Source organism: Littorina saxatilis, linkage group LG1 (genome assembly GCF_037325665.1).
Source record: "Littorina saxatilis isolate snail1 linkage group LG1, US_GU_Lsax_2.0, whole genome shotgun sequence".
Taxonomy (NCBI): Eukaryota; Metazoa; Mollusca; class Gastropoda; order Littorinimorpha; family Littorinidae; genus Littorina; species Littorina saxatilis.
The window spans coordinates 32,380,063-32,401,495 of NC_090245.1; the positions used below are offsets into that span (position 1 = coordinate 32,380,063).

Genomic DNA, 21,433 nt, shown 5'->3' on the forward strand with positions numbered 1-21,433 from the left:
TTTCTCCACAGTAGCCACTGAGGAGTCGTAACAAGTTCAGAGACATTGATGAGCTACAGTTCTTTTAATTCACAAAACATGGGTAATTTTGCCCTTTTTCTTACACTGTCTGTAAAAAGATGCATATCACTCCAACTACAACAACAACAACCCAGCTTTAAAGGTTTTTCATTGACCTTGACCTCGTTTACAAAAAATTTAAATTGTACGTGAGGATTTGAAACTTTTCCCCAACCCAACTTTTCCTTTCTCTCCACCATTTGCTTCCTCTTCATCGCTACCTTTCCCCTACCCATCCAGCTCGTGCACCCACACAATGTGGCCCCGGGCTATTCACCACACCACCCTTTTACCCTTCTACCGTGTCCCCTGAAAGCCCGCGCTGCCAGTGCATCTGCCTGTTTCCGCTCAGCTTGACAACTTGATCTGAAAGCAGATTATGCCGCCTGGGGGCCGTTGCACGACTCCCTCCATTTGCTGACGTTCCGCGCGCCCGTGGGCCCTCGTGTGCCACTGCGACGTGCGTTTTAACCACCTTCCTACTCCTCTCCCCCATCCCCACCCCATCTTCTTGCCCCCGGCTTCTCCCCCCCCTCCCTCCCTCACCACTCTCTTTCTTTTCACTGTGTACAACATAAAGACAAAACGCAGATATGTTCTCAAGTTTGAGGAGCGTTACTGAAAAAGTAGTTCCGTCTGAGGTCTTCTTTTGTGAGACATGAAGATGCTTCGAGCGTTTTTGAAGAACGTACAGCATAAGCAGTGAGTTTTGGAAACTCGTCCTCAAATACAGTTCGTCTCAAGACTGGAGAGAGAAAGAGACATGATTGAAAAGCTTTCCTTTTCAGTTCTGTCCCAATGCTGTGGACTCGCTGGCTGCCATACTGTAGTGGCACCGTCCTCTCTCAGTTCACCCATCTAGGCCCTCAGGCTACAAACGTAAAGGGTCTTTGAATCTACAATACATAGCAAAGGAAGGATTCTTGAGTTTCCCTTTCTTCCGCGGCATGCCGTGCAGTTGTGCTCAAACCACTTTTATTTAATTATCCTTATTCAGGGACCGGGTGGACGGACGCCCGGGGCTGCGGATCAAAGCCTCGGCCCATAGATGATGGCGTGACAAATGAACAATGCCAGGCAAAGTTTGCTCTGCCCAACTCCGGTGTTTTCGCTGTGGCTGGGACTAAAACCCTTCGATGGCGGCCACGTCTCTTTTTGCGACACGTTCGTTTCTGCGGGCAGATTCGCGTCCATCACAACCCCCCAGCCGCGCACTGTGACACGATTGTGCTCGAGGACATCGGGCTTTCCCGACACGACACGACAGCTGCTGGAACAGCCTCGGGCTTTTCCGGCCTGCGCGCACGGCACCATGGCAACGCACGCCGAGGACCGAGTTTCGCTTACATCATCATCACGACTGTGAGCAATCTTCTGCTAGGGGAAAAGAACACAAGAGTATGAAACAGAAAGAACAATATGTTTTGGCTACCTGCATGAAATTGATGAAAATGTTACATTTACAGCCCATAAACACGATACAAATGGGTAAAACAACAGTAACTGGATACTTTTGACGAAGATGAAAGCTGTAACCGATAAGACAAAATTACAGGACATGCATGTTTTGTCCTCTTCCAGTTCATAATTTTCTTGTATCTCATATCCAGCACAAGTGCTTTTTTTTATCTTCCTGTTTTTTATAAACTCCTCAGCGATAACGATTTCTTTTGAGTGTGTGGTAAAAACATTTCCAATTTCATCCTGATTTTTCTTTTCTTTTTAAACTGGAAATGAGGAGCACATAAACTGTTAGCGTTCTTGTTTTCTATAAACTCAGGGACAGCAATAACGATCGAAGAAATAAAGGGGACGTAAGCACTCTTAATATAGACGTGTTCAGCAAGAGTGTTGTGGGTTACGCGGCGGAACTAATCCCCTGGCACCTGACACTGGGAGAACTACATATATTGATTCTCAGCAATAACAAGTGTTAGTCAACAACATTTTCAACTTCTCTTTTCCCTTTCAAACTGGATCACGAAAACCATGTCGGAAACACTCTTTTCCAGTATGAATTTTCAGTCCTAGAAGAAAAAGAAAAAGAAGCAGAAAATAGAAAACAGCCTACAAATCTCAAAATTAATATCGGCGGGCGGGCGTGTGTTTGTGGCCGGTTGAGCTGTTTGGACGTGTCACAAGCTGTGACAGGCCACTCGGGCGGGGTGGGGGCAAAACACGGGCCCGGCGATGGCCCGGGGGTGCTCTCTCCTCTCCAGCCCCTCCTCGCTCTGTGTGCTCGCTCCAACGAGCCCCGCCAAGCGTAAGCAAAGCGGATAGAGCTGACGGTGAAAGAAGATTGTAATTATTGTCTGAAACTGCCCCAGGGCTACCCCCTTTCCCTTGCCTCGCTGCCTGCCTGACGTGGGCACTGACAAAAATTGAGAGAGAAAAGGGGAGGGAGGGAGGGAGAGAAAGAGACAGACAGACAGGTAGAGAGAGAAAGGAGGGGGGGGGGGGGAGTTCTCACTCCAGATCCACTAGCAGAACTGCAGGGCGAAATGAAAGGGGGAACTTGGAGAGAGAAAAATGGGAGAGGAGGGTGGAGATGAGGCCTTCCTTTCTCAATCCAAATCTTCTAGCAGAACTGCAGGGCAAAAAGGAAACACAGGGGGGAGAGAGAGAGGGAGAGAAGGAAGAAGCGATAAAAAGGAGTGCATGAATGCTTCGAGGACAAGTTTTGAGGCTGTTGACAAGGGCGCTTTTTTTCTTCTTCTATTTTTTTTTTGGGGGGGGTGGGGGGGTTCTACTCGTGGATGTTTGAGGCTTATACCGCGAGGGAGATGGGTATTTGAAGAAGCCTAGGGAATTCCTGCCGTTAGACATGGAGGGGATGGAAGGGAGGGTTGTCTGAAAGATTGGACAGGGCAATAGGTGCACGTATCGATTTCCAGGTCGAAAAACTATTATTGTAATACAGATTTAATCAGCGATAGTCGAGATTGAACTTAAATTTATTTTTGCGTCTGTTAAAAGCTGTTAAAGTCAGGATGTTCTTTTCGGCGAAAAAATAACACGCCTGCCTCGAGTTCTGGGCACTGTCCAAGCCAGGCAGCAAGTCTCAGAATACAGATTGCAGCTGGCTAGAGAGAACTATGCAAAACTATCTTGGCCACTGACTACAGAGGGATCTGACAAACTGTCCTCGATGGCACCTGTCTTCGACGGCCCAATGTCCTTTAATGTTAACATGGAAACCTCGCCGCAAATGTTTGAATGACTTCTGAATTCTTCTCGTTGACCTGAAGCAGGAGGAAACTTGTTCCAGCCGGAATCACGTTTGTCTTGGGCCGTCAGCGAATCGCCAAAAGTTAATTCAAGCCGCCCCAAACTAAGCCCTCATTTCGCCAGTAATGTTAACTCACACAAAGAGAGACGGAGAGACACAGAGAGGGATAGACAGACAGACATAGACAGAGAAGGACAGAAAAACAGACGGACGGACGGACGGACGGACGGACACTGAGAAATCGGCAAACAGTCGAGCCTTGACTTCACATTCAAGGACATTTCGACTACATGTATTTAGATTGAATCTGATGTAAGACATAGGTTATATTTGGCCTAAAGAAGATGGTCTCAAATCAGTGACGAACAGCGCCCAAGGTGTCAATTCTCCCGACTTATCAAGAGAATTATCTCATATCGCAGGTCATGAAAACTGATGCCTGTACTTTAAAGCCCTATATCTGAAGTACTGCTCAGGTGGTGTGTGTGTGTGTGTGTGTGTATTCTCAGCTTGAGGCTATTCCATTATCAAAGATAGTGGAATATATTGACAAATTGTGTTGTTATATCACTGCTCGTGTTGGTGAATACTGAGCTCAATTTGAACGCCAGACTGAGCAGGATATCACTAATGAACAAAAATGGTTACTTACGATAAATAACTGAGACATTTTAAGTGTGTGTGAGAGAGCTTCGTGCGTGCGTGTGTGCATGCGGCTGTCTGTCTGCGAACATGCACGCTACTGCGCGCGGTCTAACCTAAATGCGTGTTCGTGCACCTGCCTGAAACCTTGCACCGGCCCAACGTGCTACAAATAAAGTAAAGTGGCCACTGTACACTGACTGAGATATGAAGCCATTCTGCCAGCGGGCACAAACTTTCATACCACCTGCATCTGCGTGTCTGACAAGAAAACTTTTACGTCGACTACATTAATTCACGTCGCCCGAGGCGTCTGACAGGGGAGGAAGGAGGGGCGTCGAGGGGATAGCGGTTTGGCCTTGGGGTAAGACAAGCCGGTCGTTCACTACGAAATGACAGGGTTGGGAACACGCACCACCCCGAGGCTACTCCTTTGTAGATATTGGAAGACCTCAGCCAAACCTTCCTCGCAGCGCTCTCACCTGATTTCCCCATGGAAAATGACTGCCCCGGGGCAAGGCTTCGTGCACCAGTCGCTTTCGACTAAATCACGTGGCCTGGGGCCGTATGACGCGGGCCAGGCAAGCAGACGTGAGTTAGTTTCCTTGGTGACGTATCCTCGGGCTCAATCCCGGTTGAGAATTTCTATAGCGCCGTCAAAATCATACACAGTTTGACTGTGTTTTTCTCTTCGTGTAAATTTGTATTAGAAGATCAAAACAAGAGGGGGTACAAAAAGAGAATCAATTAGGGAAACGGTTGTCAGCATATTCCATACGGGCAAAAAGTTGTTCCATGTTTAACATTGAATTTTGCTGAAAAGTCCGGTTGAAGATATGTAAACTGCAGCCTGTCACTTACATCACTACAAGAAAAAGCCATAATGTCCAACACATTGATTCAAGCCATTGCCACCAATGCAGTAAACAGCCCATTATTGTATGTTGAGGAGTTCAGAATCATAGCTATTGTTTCTAGAGAACTAATAAACGAGATGAAAAATCCCTTACTACAGACCTAAACTATTTAGTATATGCAATTAGGAAATGGTCTACAGCTGGAGCTCAGATGAGTTCTCCAGGCGTGTGTATGGCATGACCTTTCTTCCATTGTGGACACATACGGGAACGTAAAAACATAGCAAGGTGAGAATTTTTCAATGAATACAGTCATTCGCAGATTGACAGGTAAGAAATTCATACATGTATACAAACAAAGTACCCACTGTGCACAAAAAGAAAACCAAGCTGTTGATTGTTTGCATATATATATATGTCCAAGTGAGGGATGGTCTAATCTTAGTTGGTGAGCCGAATCGTTGACATTGGAAGGACTGTGTCGATAACGTATAGGATGCATTCTCAGGGTGTATTGTCAACTTACCGAATGCCTACTTATCGAATCCCTACTTACCGAAATCCTACTTATCGAATCCCTACTTACCAAAGGACTACTTGCCGAATACCGAAGGCTTTACCTACCGAAAATTGTAACCAGATGATGCAAAATAAAGCACTAACGGTTCACAAATAACTCACAAAAACAGAAAACATCAGAGGGGTCTTCACCATTGAAAACCTGCCCACGTCGTCTGTGATTTCTAAGGGTCTTGCTTTTGTTGTCAAAACTGTAACCTGCCCTATCGCTAACAACAGGGATGTTGCTACAAATTCATACCTATAGGACAAATGTCCTAGTTCTTTTGCATCAATAAGACATTTCAAAAATGTCAATAGGACGTCAGAATTTTTTCATTTTCAAGAATGACGCTCGCCGTGTTCCCCACTGTTTTTGACCCTAATTTAGCACAGGATGCCGTTGAATAGCCAAACGTGTTCAGCTTTTGTTGAACTTTGGCAGGCTTTGTTTTTATTTTTCGGTGGCATAACTCAGTGCGCTTCGTCAAAATATATCGAACAGAAAGCAAAAGCGTGCTGCAGACGGGTGTCACCCAAACGCAAGATCCGCACTGCATAACTTCAGTGCACCTGTACGCGAGAGTGCTTGGTCGCTTTTTGAAAATGTGTATCTTGAAAGGAACATTAACGAATATCGCGCTGTCCGAAGTAATTGAGTTATTATCGGACAATGCCAGCGCTCAGTTGAAAACGATAGGACATCTGACCGCCATGCGGCTATGTGAATCGGACATTTGAGCCTCTTAATCGGTCTATGTCCGATGCCAAACGACATCCTTGTAACAATATCAAAATCCATATCGTGTTGATGCTATGAAATGCTCGCATTTACCAAACGGAAACTGTCTACCATTTTGCCATAAAATCAGTTCATTTCGCCACTTTTGTCACGAGAACATACCTAAATGTAAATATATATTCTTAGATTTTCTTTCTTCAATATGGAACGATTCCAGTAATTGTATCGATTGGTTTGAAGTACCCCACCTTGAGTGAAGAAGCAGGGATGTGTAAACGTGTGCGCACTCATGGCACTGAGCCATTCTCGCTAAAAATGAAACGGAGGTGTCAGGGATCAATCGGCTCATTGCTTTTAGTCTCATAGTACTGGATATAGTCTTCTTTCAAGATAATCAAGAACGGCGTCAAACAAAGGATGTTGCCTATTTTCGTATCACAGATGCAATTCAATAAAAATGTCCAAACAATTGTTGACGGATTGTGCTGAAAATTAGCATCAGGGCGTTAATAATGTTTGCAAAATATGAAATGCAAATAGATCTCGGTGGGTTTTAGAAACACGTAAATACCCAGCATGCTTTCCCCGAAAGCTGCGTATGGCTGCCTGAATGGCGGGGTAAAAACGGTCATACACGTAAAAACCCACTCGTGCAAAAATATGAGTGAACGTGGGAGTTTTAGCCCATGAACGAAGCAGAAGAAGAAGAAGAAGCAAATAGATCAGTGTCACAACAATGCAAACAAACAAATGAACACTAGACGAACACAGGAATAAATAGCCTCCTGACTGGCCTACCTTGTGAGCGTCTCCAAAGACGAAGTATAGATGACGCCCCCGACGTCAATGTGGACGGGTGCGGTGTAACGGGTGGGGGTGGCGGGAAACGGCACCCCGGATATCTTGCTGAAGTGCCCGTTGGGGGTGGTGGAGGAGGAGGGCCGCGTCACGGGGGACGACATCTCGCTTTCGCTGCGTAGGTCTCCTATGATGCCGGTTGAGATGCTGACGTCAGAAGAAAAAGGGAAGGATGATGACGTCACGAATGCCGAATCGGCTTCTCTCTTTATTTGGATATCAATGGTGAAGCTGATCGAGTCCTTTGAATCTAAGATTGTTGAGGTTCTGAGTGAGATGTTTGCAATGTTAATCCAGCCAGCGAAGATTGCTTTTCGCACACTGAGGATGTAATCCGAGCAACTCTTCCAGAGTTTCAATTACTTCGCACAACACTCAGCAAAGTTTTTTGTCGTTGTTGTGTCGTCGTTTTTTGTTTCTTCTGCTGATTACGCAAACGGAGTCCAGATGACTGGTTTGATGGCTAATTCACGGAAGTCAAGCTATTACCTGACGCGGCAGCATGACACAATTGGTAAAGGTCTGCTTCTTGTCAGTAGCCTGGAAAGAAAGTCGTGCGCTGCTTGTGGCAGATCAACGCCCCGATGCAGTATTCCAAGAAATTGTATTCAGCACTCTGAAACAAGAGATTTAAAAAATGGTAAACCGCAACAACAAACCTGCGAATTAAAGTTATATTACATGTTGCATTATAATCGAAAGCAATTTCAATTTTAGGGAAAGGTATCTTTTAAGAGGTTATACTGGTTTTTGTGCAGTACATTTATGCATTTTGTTCGATTTGCAGCAGCGCTGAGTGTATCGAAATGAAACGGATACTTGATCATATGGCGTTGTAAGCAATGTCTTACAATAAAGACTGGAGCGGATGATTCCGAGCGAATGAGTGCACCCTGCACAAAAACTCTGTGAACCACACACGGACACACTGACCAGTCAACTGACGTACGTTACTTTCAAAAAAACAATTACTTGAATACATCTTGAACACATCGTCAACACTTGTTGCGTCTTTGGCCTTATTAGTCTTAGTCACACTTTAACGTCTTCGGCCTTTTGAATTCTTAGTCACTCCGTCCCCCACTATCAACCCCTTCCCCGACCAAACCCTGAAGCTATGCCCATTCGTGATTTGTCCGTCTCACATCTCCCGACACCAGCCCTGTCCTTTGGAAAACTTCGAAGGAAGTAAAAAGTGGTCAGACACCTTGTTCAGGTCCTCACGGGCACACACTTCGTCACACTGACCTATGCCCACCAGCTACGTAAGGTGCTCGCAGGGGAGTTTGGAAAGAGGTGTGTGTGTGGGACGGAGGAGAGGGGGTGAACAGTTGAACGTGTTGGGTGGAGGGAGGGAGGCTTTTGGTGAATACGGCCGCAGTATTAATTATACATTGCAAGAATAATTGCGATGTCAATCCAATTCGCGTACATCTTTCTGGACCTTCTTTGAATGGTAAAATTGCGAAGTACAGTCAGATTGACTCATAATCAGTACTAAGACTGAAATCCGATTTCAAATACATGTACTAAAAAGTAGTCGTCAAATTAGAAAGTCTTGAAACAACTGGCTGCTGTAAGCTCCTGATGTTAATTCATCATTTCAAAGAACTTCTCAAAGACGACATACTTGATTGGGTATATAATTATATGTACTTCATATGATTAAGTTGTTTGTTGTTGTTTTTCTAATGTTATGAAATGCGGAATATGATACATTTGGTATTGAGGATTCTAAAAGTCTCTTGTTTCTTTCATCTTACTAGTCAGCTATTTTACCCCGTGGTAACCATAACTACGCTTAAACCCATACATGTCTCTCAAAGGCGAAGGTGTATTCGCTCCCCCCCCCCCCCCCCCCCCCCCACACCTAGTCGTTCCACAGACAGCGTACATGCAATCCACAGGTGCACTTTCTATTCTATTCAATCTCGCACCCGATTAAAGCACATTTTATTTTTACTCTAACCAAAATACAAGTTATCCTCCTACCCCCCCCCCCCCCCACCCCCTTCACATCCACTATAACTCCATCCTTCCCTCTCTCAGGGCATGGACGCCACATTTCTTTTCTCAACCCTTGGGGCTCAAAACTTGAAATACACAGAGAATAACAACGCAAATTGGACAGAACAGGTATTTGCTCCCCCAACTCCGGCCTGTCAGATAATTTGAAACGCAGTCTGTCGAGGCTGGGTGGAAGCCTCGGGCTATTTTCTCTGTCTACTTCTATTTTGAACTCAACAGGACAGGAAAATTGTGTACAGCGTGCCAAAAAACAAACACCATTCACTGAAACTTCGGCGTGTTAGTTTCGAGTTACGAAAAAGAAAAAGTGTGTGTGCGTGCGTGTGTGTGTGTGTGTGTGTGTGTGTGTGTGTGTGTGCGTGTGTGTGTGTATGTGTGTGTGTGTATGTATGTGTGTGTGTGTGTGTGTGTGTGTGTCAGTCAGTGCTGAACTGATAAGGCTCAATGTTTACTTGTTCAATCTTGCCGCGTGGCTTATTAAACTGGGCACACGCGTACAACTGAACACGGACGGTCTATTTTCCTCTGTCAAATTAAACACAAAACAACCACCAAACTGATTGTCGGTAAACGAAAACAAATTAAAACCTCACGTTGAATAGAGACAAGAGACGAAGCGAGTTGGCCAGAGCCCAATCCTTACTCACCTGTACGACTCCACGCTGCAGCGAGTCGCAGTTCTACTTTCGCTTCCAACACTTCAACACACGACACCACGCCTCCGAGTAATTAACACGTCCCAGAATATCAAAATCCAAACAAAATTCTACAAGACGAATCCCACAAATGGAAAAACACAGCCGACCTTCTTTTAGTCCGTACCCTCGGAAGGCAGAGAGGCTTGTGGTCGTATGTCGGTTGAAGCTCTGTCCCTTTGTACAGGCGAAGAACGAAGCGAGACTAGCGGCCATGCCTTCAGGCGAAATTGCCGCCGCTCGCACAGCGCGTGAACGGGAGCGAGAGCGAGAAGTGCGTGCCGCGCGGCTCGAGCTAATTTGCATACGTATGCTCTATTCAGTGTTGGTTTTTGCGACACTTCAGTCTCTGTGCAAAGAGCTTGCAAATAGATCTTCGCTTTTAGGTGAGAGTAGGAAATTGAAGAGTAAGTAGTTTACTTGTGAATATTTTTTACTGGGAAGTGACGTTTATTAAAACATGCAGATGTTTTTTTCTCTAATCGCAGTGCATGAATGTAATTTGAGGAAGTTTGTATCCGTCTTTGCTTTGAGACGCCCGCGCGTCCATGCCAAAATCCGCTCGTCCCGCCTCAACCACAATAAAACAAGTCGCGTTAAGCGATATAAAAACATTTAGTCAATCTCTGTCGGCCTGAAACTAAAAGATCAACACTAAAAAAAAAAAATCATTTTAAAAAAGGGCCAACACCGAGCCTACATGTTCTCAGGTTGGCTAGCCTAAACCCGAAGGCAGAGACTGTTCCAGCTCGTCTCGGCGAAGCATGCGAACGTAGTGCCTAATTAACCTACTTTTCTTTAATTCTGAGTACATCTTCAGAGTATATGTTTATATCTGTCTTAATGGACAAAAAACATGTAGAAAATGACAGTTTCCCACTGTCAAACATTATTATACGATCTTTCCCTAGTCCTCACTTCTACACCTGGGTACTTACCTGTACAAATGTATCGAAGCATTGCGTATCTACCAATTCGTACAGCACGACAACATCCCGTCGTCAACAATTACTGATTTAACGATCTTGTCCCAGCTTTTGCTTCTACACTTGTACTTACCTGTAGACTACACGTAATTGTTTACACAAGCCTATCCTGAGGCTCTTCTTTCTCGACTTCATTCACCCGTGGAGTCCCACCTCGTGCTTGTTGAGTGGTTCTTGCACGCTGCTATTCAACTGGCAAGGTGACGAAGGCCTCCTATTGCCTTGAGCTGAACGAACGACGCCTTTCACTGTCATCCTTCTGCTTGTGAGCGCCGCTGAGATTGTTTCTATAAACTACACTGACAGTTTGGAGAAACTGAAGAAGAAAATGAGGAAAGGAGGACTTGTTTGATGACTTGGGTATAGAAGTACAGTGGAAAGCTGAAGTTGGAATGTGTTTGTCACAGTCAGTGTTGATGCGGGTAGTGTGTGTGTGTGTGTGTGTGTGTGTTGGATGCGGCAGGTTGCCATGCGGCAGGTTGGGTGCGGCAGGTTGGGATACCGCCGTGTGTGTGTGAATGTGTGTGCCGGTGTGTGTGTGTGTGTGTGTGTGTGTGTGCGTGGGTGAAAGAAAGAGAGACTGAGTTCAAGTTCAAGTTGTATTAGTCCATAACCCATGGGGGCATTTTGAACAATAAATACAATCAATACAATCATGATATATGCTAATATAGTAAATAAAAAAAATAAAAAAATAAAAAAATTATGAAAAACTGTTACAAATTCTATTAATAAAGTCCAAAATATTCTTTAGCAATTTCTTTTTCTTAGTAGCAAACAACTTTTTAAATTTAAGTGGATTAGGTTTGTTAGAGAGAGAAGAGAAAGAGAGAGAGAGCGTCCCAAAATAGGGCGGACCGATTCGAGCTGACCATGCTGCCAACGAATAAAACACCTTTGCAAAATCAACATGCCGATGTCTTGTGAGATTCTCGTTGAATCAGTTGTAAATGATGCCTTATCTGTTTTGAGGTTATTGACACCAACAAAACGACTCCATTCATTGTAATACATATCGCCATTTTCTAGCTTCACTATTGTAATTTGTATCAATGTAAACTCCTCTCCCCCGGGTCAATCAATTTTGGACGATTCTTTTTCTTTGCGGGCAAAGCGTTCTTCGATTTCACCGATTAACTTTTCTTTGAGATCGCACACGATTGACTATACGTTGACACTGAATACCCGGCGACAGCCAATGAATAAAACTATTTGTAGTTCACAATGTTCCACATTTTTAAATAATTGGTCTGCAGTGAATGTAACGGTAAATGAGGTGTGTGTGTCACTGTGTGTGTGTGTGTGTGTGTGTGTGTGTGTTTGAGAGAGAGAGAGACGGAGAGAAAGAGAGCTTATGACTATCTGTTAGTCTGCCGGGCTGTCTTTCCATCTGTAAGTTTGTGCGTACGTGCGGGTGTGTGTCAGCAATGGTATAAAAATCTACTGGCCGTATAAAATTTCATCTCACACGGCATCACTGCAGAGCGCCTAGAACTGTACCCACGGAATATGCGCGATATAAGACTCATTGATTGATTGATATAAGTCTGTTTGTTTATCAGTCTATTTGCTAGTGTATTTGTGTTTATATCTGTACTAGATGAATACCCGCTTCGCCGGGTACGGCTTCGCCGGGAAGAAGTCGAGCCGAATACCCGGCTGCGCCGGCGCACCGCACGAAGGAAGGGAGATAAACGCGCAAAACACTGGAGAAGAGTAAAAATAGTATAACGGGAATATGGATTGAGCGTTGTCGACAGTGACCTTCTAAAAATAGAAACGGGAATGATTGACGCCACACGAAGGAAGGGAGATAAACGCTGAAAACACTGGAGAAGATAAGGAAGAGTTACTGGGAATGGATCCAGAGAAAAACCAAAATCGGTTCAGCGCTGCGCGCTGAGAGCACGTGTTGAATATTTCATCGAGCAGGTTGTGTCCGGGGTCTACCTGAATATGCCCACCAAATTTGAAACAGATCCATCGAGAACCTTGGGCGTGCATCGCGGACACACACACACACACACACACACACACACACACACACACACACACACACACACACACACACAAGTCGTATATATATACATAGATGTTTGTCTATCTCTCCGTGACTATGTCTGCGTCAATGTGTGACGCGCGTGGGTGCACATGCATGCACATTTGGGACAGCTTGAACGACAACCTACATCGCCTTCTTCTTTGGGCGACTGCGACTTCGCAGATTTTGTCGAATCTATTGACATTTTTGCGCCCGCAAATTGAAATGGACCCCTTAGGCTTATCAAGGACTGCGGTCCAGGAAATAAAATGGCACGAAAAGGTGGATGGTGGGGGCGGGGGGTGATTAGCAAATGGATTCACACAGACCACAGAAAGGGAGTGAAAAGGCACGCGGGACTTGTCGCGAGCTCTTGAGAGCCGAGCTCACGACGTTTTGGTCCGAGCCCGTCTTCGGGGGCTCTTCCAACGCCCTCCCGCCGACAATTACAGCACCCCTCCACGGGGGCAGCGGAGCCCCGAGGGCCTCTCTAAACTTTGAACAAATTAGAGGGCACTGAAGCCGGAATTATGTCTGACAGCCCTGTTAAAATTTGGCCGGATCCGCGGGCCAGCACAATTATTACCTAATCCAGCGAACAAAAGATCCCGTCGGCTCGCAGGGGCAGATAAAGCGGAGCGGTGTGGCAGAGAGGAAGTGGGAGCGGGGTTGTCGCCCCCGGCTATACGGCCGCCATCTTGCCTGGCCCGACTAGATTGGACTAGCTGTGGAGGAAAAGGTGTTGGAGGAGCTATAGATCTACACGGATTTAGATCACCGAGGCAAAAATTGAGTTATGAAGGTACTAGCCTAATTTTAAGAATATCGTGATTAGGGAATTATTCCAGAATACTGAAAAGCAACCTTCCTTCTTCTTCTTCTTCTTCAGCCTTCCAGAACCACGAGGACATACAACCGAAAGAACATTTGCCAATATGCTCTGTCAGTTAATACAATCTGGATGAGGTATTACCGTATAAAAGGCATGTTTAAAACCTTGATTGGTTGAAAACAAAATTGTATTAAAAAAATAAGATGATATATTGATAGTAAACAAATAGGACGCAAACTCAAGCAAAGGGAAACCTTCATTGTTCTGCATGAAAAAAGCACCAGACAAGGTAGTCCTCGACGTTGAATTCACCATCAAGAAGACCCCACCGTGACCGTGCGAATATATATATGCATAACGCAACAATTCAGCTCAGTGTTCATATTGTAGTTGCCAAGTTTGAAGGTTAAAAAATTGGGGTTACTGTTTTAATTTCTGAGGTTAAAAATGTAATTCATAAGAAGCCCTTTATTACGAGTTCACAGCCCGCAGAAGATGATGAAGCAAACAAACACACGTGAAAAAGAATTGAAAGTTTTGAATAAAAAGAAAAAGAAAAACGTTTTCTAATAACAATGGCAAAAAGCAGTAATAAATTATTTTTTTTTAAAAAGCTGAAGCCCAAAAATCATTTTCAAATAACACATCCTCCCATCTCTCGACTTACTTTTCCCCTTGCTTACGGCAAACCTCATTCTTAAAATTCTCTCCCGTAAACAATTTCTTCCTCGGGCCATCTCGACAGAGAGGGGGCCTGACATTTCCCGGCATGCCCTCTGATCAATCTTGATGCCGCGTGCATTTAGCCCGGGGCTGCAATATGGCGGTGTAGCGAAAGCCCTTCCGGCTACGTCATGGCGGACAAATCAACATGGCGGCTGCCCGCTCCCAGCGTTTTTTCGCATTCTGGTCGGGACGTTTCGGAACCTTTTTGGCCTAGGGCTTGTCAGATTTAATAGCGAAGTCCTCCGACCTGAGGCAAGAATTTGCTTTTGTAGATTCGTGGCTCAACTTTTTAGCCCGGAGCGGCAGATAGCGTTGGCAGGTGGCCCCGTTTGTTCAGTTTCCATCAGTTTTGGTTCACCACTTTGGTCCGGACTGTGTGTTTTTGGCTCACGTAAGTGTAGCTTATGCGGTGCTAAATTTTGTCTGTCTGTGCGTGCGTGCGTATGTATGTATGTCTGTGGTAGAAACTTTAACATTTTTGGCTAAACACCGAAATACTCATTTCACGTGGTTAATTTTCAAGCACCATCTTCAAATTATTGAAGCAATGATCAACATTGTGTCGGCATGTGTGTAGTTAAAGCGTGTATCCAAAGAAAACGGGTGGGGGGGGGGGGGGGGGGTTTGAAGGGGTACAAGCTAGCAGTTGACTGGTTTGTCTCGTGTGTGGTATGTAGACGGCAGGTTGTGTCAAGATCAGGTCAGGGGTCGCGCGAAGGATTGTGGTCCAGTTCTCACCTCGCCGATTCGCCGGGGAAGACGATTTCATGTTGTTCGGTTTCTAAGCTCCAGAAAAGTAAATAAAGAAGATACCAAAGGGAGATTTCCTACAATTTGATCTGCACAGCGTTTTTCCAATGTCCACGCGAGGAAGAGCTGTCGAAAGCGCGGCAGTCAGTGTCGATCTTGCAGCCGTATCCCGGTAAGTTCAGAGACAGATCTAGTGTCTCCCACTCTGATAACGTGTCACCTACTGTTAATCCGTTTTGTTTTAATTTCTTTTTATTTCAGCAGACACGGATGTCAAACACAGTGCTAGGCAGTCACCTCTAGTGAAATGAGTTGATCTAAAGTGCCTGTAATGTTTGGATGTCTTTGTTCGTGGTTCGATTTATGTGAATTTCAAGACTTGCAGTAGAGTCTCAAGTTAAGTTTACTCTGCCCGAAAAAAACTGTCCACCATTTACTTGAACATGCAGATATAAGGAAACGGAATGAATCTGTTCTCAAAGTCAAAATGATGACGATTTTTTCCTCAGATTCAAAACATGCACTGTCATGGTTTTGTCTGTACAATTTAGTAAGTCTTTTAAAAGTACTTTGCAACAACTTCCTTGAACGTGAAAGACAGTTTTTGAATGCTAGATCTGTATCGCGTTTCATTCCAGACTCGATCCTCTCTTTGATTGTAGATCTACTGTTTGCTGTTTACGCACTATCATATGATTCGCTATGTAACGTTTGGTTACCTTGCAACAGCCTTCTTGTCTTTGTTGGCATTTCTGGCTGTGTTGACCGTCAGAATTATTTTAAGAACCAGGCTGCTGCAGTCGACATGTTTCGCATATTGTAGGGTTACCATGCTGCCTAGGTAAAGGGGCTTGTATAACCTGACTATTCTGTTTCAAAACACTGTTTATATTTGTGTAGGTTGTAGTCATCATAACTAATCGCATTTTGCCATTTGTTTCAGAAAGGAGGTTAACCTACAACAAGATCGACGCTAAAGATATGCCTCAGCCACATGAAGACTTCCGAATTTAGATCCACTCGGCATGGTGACAAGTCTTGATGAAAAGTATAGGACTGAGGACAGCAGTGGAAAAAGTGGCCACATGGCAGGTACCTAACCTATTAACCTAGTCATTTTATCTGTTTGCCTTCTTTTGAAAATTATACATGGAGTTGATATGATGCGTTAGTTTTAACTGTGTGTGTGTGTGCGTGTGTGTGTGTGCGTGTGTGTGTGTGCGTGTGTGTGTGTGTGCGTGCGTGTGTGTGTGTGTGTGTGTGTGTGTGTGTGTTACGGAGTGAGTGAGTTTGTGTTTGTTGATTTCTTACGGGAGCCTTGAAGGCTTCGCCTCTTGTTTTTATCTAACTTAGAAATTTGATTCATCCTGACGGGCGCTGTGGCGGGGTGGTAAGACGTCGGCCTCTTAATCGGAAGGTCGAGGGTTCGAATCCCGGTCGCGGCCGCCTGGTGGGTTAAGTGTGGAGATTTTTCCGATCTCCCAGGTCAACTCCCAGGTCAACTTATGTGCAGACCTGCTAGTGGCTTATCCCCCTTCGTGTGTACACGCAAGCACAAGACCAAGTGCGCACGGAAAAGATCCTGTAATCCATGTCAGAGTTCGGTGGGTTATAGAAACACGAAAATATCCAGCATGCTTCCTCCGAAAGCGGCGTATGGCTGCCTTAATGGCGGGGTAAAAACGGTCATACACGTAAAATTCCACTTGTGCAAAAAACAGGAGTGTACGTGGGAGTTTCAGCCCACGAACGCAGAAGAAGAAGAAGAAGAAGATTCATCCTAAAATGTTTCCCTTCTTACTCAAGGGACGTAACCACTCGGTACTCGTTTTCGAATAAATCGATTTAACCACCAATTTTCTTCACATGCAAGAAACTGACATGTTTTTCGTCCATAAATAATTTCACTTCTTAATTTTACCAGGAAACAATATTTCAGTCTTGAGTATATATATCGAGGGGAAAATATGTACACAGGCGAAAGATGAAATCGTGACACCGGCCGCGCCCGCTGGGTTGAGGGTGGCGATTATTCCGTTCTCCCAGGCCAACTCGTAATGTGCGGACCTGCTGGTGCCTTATCCCCCTTCGTGTGCACATGTAACAACTAGACCAAGTGCGCACATGGAAAAACTCCTGTAATCCATGTGTTATTGAATCACAAAAATACCAAGCATGCACCCCCAAAAGCGGCGTACCGGGAGCCTAAATGGCGGGGTAAAAACGGTCATTCACGTAAAACTCCACTCGTGCAAAAACACGAGTGTTTGTGGGAATTTCCGCCCATGAACGCAGTCAAAGAAGAACTTGGGAGATCTGCATGCTCGATTGCCCGTTGCGCAACTGTCAGTAGGCCTACATAAACTCTTTGTGAATAAAAGTCGCAGATACCGATTTTTATGATTTTTATGGCATAATTTACCTCTCCCCCTCCCCACTCTCCACCTCTTCCCCGGTCCGCCAACGCACCCACACGGCCAGCTCCTCTACACCCATCAATGCCCCCCACCCTTTACCCCCAAGCTTGTACAGTCTAGTCATGTCTTTTCTTATGTCGGCTTACCAGCGCCAAAACGTGGGCTTACCATATTCACGTGAAAATTGTAATTTATACGTGTTCTGTGTAATTCACAGTGTCAATTCCTCATTTTCAGTTTTGGGCTCGGTGTACTCGCGCCAAAACCTCACACCTCTCTTTCAGTCCTAGCAGACAGACTTTTTCCAGCGTCGCGGACGACGCTGGTATCTGTGGTTGGGAAGAACGTGCCTGTGGAGAATTAGTCTCCAAGCCAAAGCGCGCTGACTCTCCAAGCCAAAACAATTTCAAAGCTGAAAAAAAATGTACAATTTACGCGAAACGATTAAACACAGCTTTCGGGTGTTTTTTTTAATCTAAGATGTACATAAATATACCACTCCGACCATAAGGAAAAGAAAAAAAGACACACAAAAAAAAAGACCGAGAGGAGCCGAGTCAACCCGAGACCAACCGAGAGGACGTGTTTCGCGCCGTTTCGACGTCGTTTGTTCAGATGCGGCCGGTTGGATCAGTTGCGGTCATACAGGGGCGCCTTGCACAAGAAAAGATCTTCAACAATCCCGATCATCATCATGGTACAATAATGTTTTGTGCGCCCCCATGTATGTGTTCTGTGCTAATAATGCACGGTTGTGAAATGTCCGTACACATTTTGTGGCACTATGTAATTGTTAGTGCATCCTCCGGCGGATGCTTCGTGCTAAAAATGCACTTCCATTAAAATATTGTACGCTCATGTCAGTAATATATTTTCAATTGTTTCTCTGTCAATTTCAAGTGTTTGTTTCCAATTACTTCAGTATCTCCCTGTTGCAATTCCAGGTGATTCATTATGCATGTGCCAATTTGAGGTGTTTAATTCTGATTCCTGTATTTACAGTGTAAAATTAAAACTATTGTTTTCAAACATTCCTATGACACCTGGTAATGGTTCTGTGGTTTTGTTTTTAATTTGTATTTTGTTTTTCTGCAATAAATATTTGAAATGGATCTGAGGCCGACTTACTACTTTTAGCACTCTTTTTCACCACATTCCCACGTACAGATATTGCAATATCAACTCTTCCTTTCTACCTGTTTCAAACAAGCTCTATTTTTTAATTAAAAAGTTTTTACTAAATGTCTTAACATAGAGGGGGGAATCGAGACGAGGGTCTTGGTGTATGTGCGTGTGTGTGTGTGTGTGTGTGTGTGTGTGTCTGTGTGTCTGTCTGTGTGTGTGTGTGTGTGTAGAACGATTCAGACTAAACTACTGGACCGATCTTTATGAAATTTGACATGAGACTTCCTGGGAATGATATTCCAGGACGTTTTTTTTTTTGGTTTTTTTTATAAACGTCTTTTATGACGTCATATCCGGCTTTTTTGTATAAGTTGAGGCTGCACTGTCACACCCTCATTTTTCAATCAAATTGATTGAAATTTTGGCCAAGCAATCTTCGACGAAGGCCGGACTTCCGTATTGCATTTCAGTTTGGTGGCTTAAAAATTAATTAATGACTTTGGTCATTAAAAATCTGAAAATTGTAAAAAAATAAATAAATTATAAAACGATCCAAATTTACGTTCATCTTATTCTTCATCCTTTTCTGATTCCAAAAACATATAAATATGTTATATTTGGATTAAAAACAAGCTCTGAAAATTAAAAATATAAAAATTATGATCAAAATTAAATTTCCGAAATCGTTTTAAAAACTATTTCATCTTATTCCTTGTCGGTTCCTGATTCCAAAAACATATAGATATGATATGTTTGGATTAAAAACACGCTCAGAAAGTTAAAACGAAGAGAGGTACAGTAAAGCGTGCTATGAAGCACAGCGCAACCGTTACCGCGCCAAACAGGCTCGTCACTTTCACTGCCTTTTGCACTAGCGGCGGACTACGTTCAGTTTCAATCTGTGAGTTCCACAGATTGACTAAATGTAGTAATTTCGCCTTACGCGACTTGTTTTTTCTTGTGGCTGTTTGATCAATTCATAGCAAGCATTGACTGAAATAAACAATTTATATATCCAGCACAACATGCAATTCATTGACTTTTGACCCTAACCTTTTAACACTTCCCAAAATAAATCTTTGGTGGACATTGCATCGACGCTGTTCATTTTGAATGAACATTTTTCTTGTAGAGTCTGGGCACTGGCAAACATCGCTCAGGGGGGCCCGGGTAGCTCAGGTGGTAGAGCACTGGACTTGTGATCGAGAGGTCGCTGGTTCGAATCCGGGCCGGGACGGACACGGGTCAACTTTATGTGCAGACCCAGAGACGGTATCCATCTCCCACCCCCGTGTCACCACAATGGCACGTTAAAGATCTTGGTCATTCTACCATAAGTGCAGATGGCTGATACCACCTAAACACGCAAACATCAAAAAGCCGTGAGGGCGTAAAACTCGAATCGTATAAACCAATTCATGTCCAATATAGGCAATTAAGACCTGACGGACAATAAGCCCCTTAAAATTTACTTTTTAAACATCGCTCTCACACTTTCTGAAATATCTTTTCGATAGAATCTTCGCTGTACTGCAAACTTCATCAGAAATTCCGGAGTCCCTGTCTGAGCGATCGAGAAGAATGCCTTATCGAGCAAGTTATCCGACAAGAAGATGCATGTCACCGTTCTCTACAACAGCGCAGTCCTAAAATGGCTCCTTGGTATCTCAGTAAAGAACAATAGACCCGAAAACTTTTGAATCGCAAGAAGTACGAAACCACCACTAGTATTACATGTACTAATTCGCGGCACTTGACCAAATAGTGCCTTTGTACAGAGATATTGTAGTAGACGGGTTTTTAATCGACTTTGGTCAGTCCATACTCTCCCACTTTCACAAATAATTATGTTTAGGTAGGCTTTAACTCCTTACTCAACAAGTTATCGGGGAAGCAGCTGTATCTCACGGTTGTCTACAATAACGCTCATCTCTACTGATTCTTTTGCATCTGTTCAGTTAAAGAACTATCGACCGAAAAGTTTTGAATCGAGAAAAGTTTTCTGTGGTCGGTGTAACAGTTTAGTGCACGCGCATTCAAACTCGACTAAAACATGGCATGGTGGCACCAAAACTGAACACGCGACAAAATTAAACATGAACACATAAAAATTAAAAATGTTTAGTTTTGGCTCTAGTCATGATCCACCAGGAACCCAGCCAGAACTGAAAATATTAATTTTCATGTGTTCATGTCGCGTGTTCGGTTTTGGTACCACCATGCCTCGTTTCAGTCAATTTTGAATGGCTCGGTTCCTGGCGGATTACTGGAGCCAACACTGAAAATCAAATTGGCGCAGTTTGCCTTCGTACAGAGATATTTTTAGTAGTCGGCTCTGGTCAATCCAGACTCTCACACTTTCACAAATATTTAATCTTGGGAAGAAAAAATAGTAATTTACACGTGAAAATTGTAATTATGATGTCAGTATTGGCACTGGTAAGCCGTTATATTTTCTGGTCCGACTTTGAGGTCAAGGACTCAAACAGAAGCAAGTCGTGGCTGGTAGTTTCTGCACTCACTCGCTAAGACGCAGCAGTCGCAGCACCAGAAATAAAAACTTTTCTTTCAACTTTGACAACTTTTCCTTTTTGCTTGTGTCACGCAGCCCCCTGGGCGGCGGGCTTAGTACAATAATCAGGATACCCGCTTTAATTCCACACGGATCACTCCTCTGCTATTGAGATGATGAACACCCCCTGAGCAAGCCAGATAATGAATGGCCCCTCAGGCCCCTGTCGTCCGACGGGCGACTCGAGTTACTGTTCTTGGAGTTGGGAATCTAGTCTTGCCGCAAGCACTCCCGGTGATGACGGTTGTGAAAACGTCCAACATTAATTCTCTTCTACATTTCCTCAAGATCTTGTTTTAAAAGAAGCTAAGATTC

General features: G+C 44.2%; 1 protein-coding gene across 1 annotated transcript in view; it reads right to left on the reverse strand.

Annotated features, from left to right (window-relative positions):
* Positions 1-9,891, reverse strand: part of LOC138967212 (BTB/POZ domain-containing protein kctd15-like) — a 20,950-nt gene extending 11,059 nt beyond the window's left edge. Inside the window, exons 1-2 of the mRNA XM_070339734.1 lie at positions 9,622-9,891; positions 6,887-7,562 (exon numbers count right to left, since the gene is read on the reverse strand). Of these exons, the coding sequence (XP_070195835.1) occupies positions 6,887-7,050 (164 nt within the window). The 5' untranslated portion in view covers positions 7,051-7,562; positions 9,622-9,891. The remainder of the gene's footprint in view (positions 1-6,886; positions 7,563-9,621) is intronic.
* Positions 9,892-21,433: the final 11,542 nt, after the last annotated feature.